General features: G+C 42.5%; 1 protein-coding gene across 1 annotated transcript in view; it reads left to right on the top strand.

Annotated features, from left to right (window-relative positions):
- Positions 1-5344, top strand: part of SHISA6 (shisa family member 6) — a gene marked incomplete at its 5' end in the record, with an annotated part of 321649 nt that overhangs the window by 151512 nt on the left and 164793 nt on the right. Inside the window, one exon of the mRNA XM_019654415.1 lies at positions 125-220. Within this exon, the coding sequence (XP_019509960.1) occupies positions 125-220 (96 nt within the window). The remainder of the gene's footprint in view (positions 1-124; positions 221-5344) is intronic.

The raw sequence follows: 5344 nt of genomic DNA, 5'->3' as shown, positions 1-5344 counted from the left end.
TTCTAACTTAGCTGCTGATTTTAAAGTAAGTTCAACCCTATTGTTGGGTGAACTGGAGCTGCAATGTTTGTCTTCTTGTTGGTGTCGTGGATGCGCCAGGTAATTGTGCCCCATCTTCTTGCAGGACATTATGGGAAGGATGCTTACCGAAGTGGAGGACCTGATCTCCATAATTTCATCTCATCTGGATTTGTCACATTAGGAAGAGGACACACGAAGGGTACAGTGGAAACCATTTTTTACTAAAATACAGAGGTTGCCTAGGGATCCCCGATCTGAAATGTGAAGATGGTTTGGAGGCCAGAGGCTTGTCCGGGACAGGAATAAGTGGGATAGTTTTGTTGCAGCTTGTCCTGGTGACATCCATGACTCAGATAGGAGTGACCAGGAGGCCACAGGTGTGACTTTAGAGGGCAATAATAGACTACCAAGAGACATCCATCCTGCTCCATCCAGGGTGTGGAGCAGGACCCAGATGCCAATGGCTCCCTGTGGGAGGGGACCATAGGCGGCGTGGTGGAAACACTGCCAATGGATGTGACAGCATTTGCAAAGTGTTTGTTGTCCTCTTGGCTATTATTCCTTTTTTTTTTTCAAGCCACATTTTATAAACGGATGTCAATGTTCTGTACCGTGGGTCTCAAAGCCAGCATGCATGTCGAGAGTTTCAGCATCCTGAGTGTGTCTATGGAAACTCTCTGATGTGGACACTAAGGTAGAGGTTATGCAGACCTTCAAGCAGCAAGATGAAAGCTAACGTGGCATTTCTGCTGAGCTGCTTTATGACCTAGCTGACAGCTTGCAGAGCATCTGCAGTGGGGTATGGAATCCTCGATTCTGTCTTTTGTTTAAACAGAGTCCTGCCTAGTGTTGTGAGCATTCTGTCATATCAAGAGTAACTGGCTCCCTAACTCCTTTGATTACCTTCCTAACACCTGTGTACTGTTATAGACCAACTGTGTATTCTGTTGTAGGGATGGTATATCCCTGTCTTCCTCTGAAATATGTGTCTGTTTTAAGTGTGAGTGAACAAGGAATTTTGCAATATTTTCTTACATCCCGTGCACCTACTTTTTAAATTCCCTATGTGATGTTTGTTCATTCCTATAGAGAAAACAAAGAAAATCTGTATCTGTGTATGTATTTTCTGTTGTGTCTATTTGTGTCTAAATAAAGTTTATTGAGGATACAGGTGACATTTGTGGCTAACAAGAATTGTAGAATCAAATTGGGACCAGAAGGGGAAATGGGCGGCACAGGTAACCAGGGACAGACACAGACCTAGTCATACTCACATCAAATCAAACCTGGCATGGCCGGCCCCTGTTCCATCCACGTTATGATAATTACCTACTGCTGTGAAACAAATCACTCTAAAATGTAGCATTGAAAAATAATAATAAACATTTATTGTCTCACATAGTTTGTGCAGGTCAGAAATTCGGGAGCAGCTGAGCTAGCTGCTTCTGGCTTGGGGTCTCGTGAGGTTACGGTCAAGATGTCAGCAGGGGCTGCATCGTCTGAAGGCTGGACTGGAGCTGGAGGACCTGTTTCTAGGATGGTTCCCTCACATGGTGCTGGCTGTTGGCAGGGGGCCTCAGTTCCTCCCTATGATGTTCTCTCTATGGCTATTGGAGTGTCCTCACAATATGGTGGCTGGGCTTCCTCAGAGTGGGTGATCCAAGAAAGACAAAGGCAGAAGCCATGATGTCTTTTATGAGCAAGTCTATTGGTTACACACCATCATTTTCACAATATTCTGTTGGTTACACAAGTCACCCCTATTCAGAATGGAAGACTACACAAGAATGAGAATATCAGGTGCCAAGGATCATCGAAGGGCATTTTGGAGGCTGGCTGCATGCTCCTACGACCCATAGAGCAGAGCCAGGAATTTGGGTCTTTCCAACAGAGCACAGCAAATCTTACCAGGGCTTCTCAACTATAGTGGTTTCCCACCTGACCCTTACTCCTCGTAGGTGGTCCACCCTGAAACACCAAACAGTTCAATCAGTAGAATATTCTCTCTCTCTCTCTCTGTCTCTCTCTCTCTCTATCTCTCTCTCTCTATATATATATATGCATGTGTGTATATATGCAAATATATGTATAGATATACACATATATGTATATATTTGTGTCTTTTGGTTCATGTATTTATTCAGCAAATATTTCATGAGGCCTACTATGTGCTAAGCAATATTCAGAAATAAAATAGAATCTGTTCTTGTGGAGCTCACATTCCATTGGGGCAAGCAGACAAAATAAGTTCTTGATAATAAATGCAAGAAGAAAACCTCAAGCAGGTAAGGGGGCAGGGAATTCCGTAGCAGGAGACCACTCTTGTCACAGATGTCCTCTTAGATAAGACAAGAACTGAGCAGAGACCCACATCCCAGGCAGAGGCAATAGACAGGCCCTGAGGCAGAAGCTTTCTTGTGGTGTCAAGAAGTAGGAAGGAAGCCAGTGTGAGTGCAGCAGGACAGAAGAGGCTGAGAGTAGAAGGAGATAGAATCAGAGCCACAGGGGAGCCAGATCATGGGTGTATCATCAGGCCGCGGATGTAAGGCTGCTTTCAAGTTAATAAACCTCCATCAGAGCAACATAAAGGTCATTCTCTATCCCTATCTGTCCTTTAGGTCACTGTCACCTGGGACATCCAGGAGGCCTCACCCTGCCTAGGTGTGTGTGTGGGGCTTTGCTGTGGCCACTGTTTATTATCTCCCCCATCTTAACTTGTGCTGTGGCCTCATCCAGCCCTCCTGTGCATGCATGGCCTGTCCCCCCATGTCCATCGCCCTTATCAGATCCTCTCCTCCATTTCCTTCCACCCAGAAGCCTCTGAAACTCTTTCTAGGAATATACTTTGTGTGTCTTTCGTTATTTATATAATAACTAAAGTTATCATACTCCGCTCCAGCTACTGCCCTCGTTCTCTACTGACCTTCACATTGAACTCTAAAGACTGTACTGCAGTCTCCTATTCCTCTTCTTCCATTCTCTTATTTTAAAAATCTTTTATACTTCTTTATTATGGAACATTTCAAACATACCCCAAAATAGAGAGGTGAGCATGATGAACCCTCCTCTTCCCATCAGTCCATTTGCCCAGATCATGTAGAAGCACATCCCACATATTATCCATTCTCTCTTGCATCCATCTAGTCAGATATGTTGTCTGTCCCCAAACTGCTCTTGCCAAGCTCACCAATGACCTCCATGTTACTGCACCCACTGGTCACTTCTAAGCTTCATCTCATTGGACCTTTCTACAGCTTTTTTTTTTTTTNACTCCTGTTTTGTACTCTTCTGTTGTCGGGAGATGGGGTGGGGAGAAAGTGACCACGTTACAGGGCAAGGGTTCCCCCTCTCCCTGGGGCTTGTAGCACGTTGCTGCACACACCACTTGTCCCTCTCTCCTTCATCCCCTGATGAAGATGAATTTCTCCAGGTACCAGAGTCCAGTTTCTGGAGCTGTGATATGGCTTGGGATATGAACAGAAGCCTCTTAGTTCAGCTCCAATAATTCTATTGTATACAATTCTGAGTTGTGACCCCCTCTATTTTACAGCAAGAGTGGAAAGCTGTGTGCTCTGAGGAATGAGGTATTTATTCCAGAGTGGAGGGCATGAGGGAAACAGTGGTCAAGCTTTCTTATGTTCCTGATGTCCTAGGACTATGATTCTGAGTTTGGTCCCTGAAACTAACAGCATCAGCATCAGCAGACAATTTGATAGAAATGCAAAATCTTGAGCCCCATCCTAGATCTACTTTGGGAATGGGGCCCAACATCTGTTTGAACATACCCTCTTGGTTTTTCTGATGCACACTCAGGTTTGATAACCACTGACCTGGGAGAAGGACGGAACTGGGTCAACCAGGCTTCATTCTTCAGAGGGAGAAAACGCTGGAGCTCGGAACTAATTAATAAATAGTGGGTGGTGCCACGCACCCACAAGGGCCCCAGAAAATGGTCATTGAACCCTGGTGAATAAACTGAGTTTAGGTTGTTTTTCTATTTACTTGACAGCAATGGGTCTTCTTCCCAGTGGCGCCTTAGAATCACCTAGACAGCTTCTTAAAACTAGGCTTACCTAAGCTCAGGCCCTGCCAACTGAACCAGCATCCCTGGAGTAGTGTCCCATCTGTGTTTTTAAAAGCTTCCAGATGACTCCAACGTGCACTTGTTTCAGATCTACTAATGCAGAAAAAGAAAAAATGTGGTTTAGGTTGTCTTTACACTTATCATACATTTTTCCATTAGAAATGTATTTTACTTCTTTATATTATAAAAACTGCATACTCATTGTAGGGAAAATATCAAACTTGGGAAATATATAGAAAGTTGAAAGGAGAGAAGAAAAAATGACTTGTGTTCCAGCTACCCAAAGGCAATTGTCAGTATCAGGTATATTTTCTTTCAATCTTTTTTTATGTTATTTTTATTTTTTGGCACTGGTTTGAATTTTTTACAGCATTGTGATCATATTTAATATAGGATTTTCTGCCCATTTTTAACTTAACATTACATCTTAGCTAGTTCTGCACATTGTTATAATTGTACATACAGTTTTTAATGTACTTTTGTGGCAACATGACAAAAAATGGCTTTTCTCCTTTTTCACATATACATACCTCAGGATGGCATGGAGAAAGTCCTTTCTTTCTTTCTTTACAATGCCTGCATTTCAAGTGTATTGTGAAATCTTATTTTGAATGTCAGAAGCAGAACTTAAGCGCTCCTCTTCGAATTTCTTCTCCGAAGGTCCTAACCTACCCTCAGTCTTTTCCTCACACCACCCCACAGGTAAATGGATGCATTAGGCTGCCGAGGGATAAGACCTTATCGCAGAAAGTTAAGAGAGAAAGGCATAGAAATAGCTTTCCACTGTTTTATAATGACCATTCTACTTGTCAACTTCAACTAATGTTGGGTTTCTCCTAAGCCACAAGGCTATATAGTTCCATAGGATGTGGTATGATTAATAAATGTACTCATACATAGAATAGTCCCAATCAGACCCATGCCTCTGCGCTTTGGAAAGAAAGAAAACAAATGAATAAGGCAAGAAAGAATAAAAGAAGCTGGGACAAAGGAAGGGATGGTAGGACAAATCGACTGATCTTCTGGTGTGCTCAGTCATAAATGCCAAAATCAAGCCACGTGTTCCTCTTTCTCCCCTCTGCTTTTAACGTAACCTTCCCAGAACTTTCTTCTTTGTTGCAGTATACATTTATATGATATATATATATGACATATATATATCAACAGATATGATATATATATCATATATATATTCTGTTACAGGATATATGTATTTTTGGTTGTACAGTAATATATATA

The sequence above is a fragment of the Hipposideros armiger genome, unplaced genomic scaffold (genome assembly GCF_001890085.2).
Source record: "Hipposideros armiger isolate ML-2016 unplaced genomic scaffold, ASM189008v1 scaffold_222, whole genome shotgun sequence".
Classification (NCBI taxonomy): Eukaryota; Metazoa; Chordata; class Mammalia; order Chiroptera; family Hipposideridae; genus Hipposideros; species Hipposideros armiger.
The sequence above is the reverse complement of the archived record's forward strand: the minus strand, read 5'-3'. Positions and strand labels throughout refer to the sequence as shown.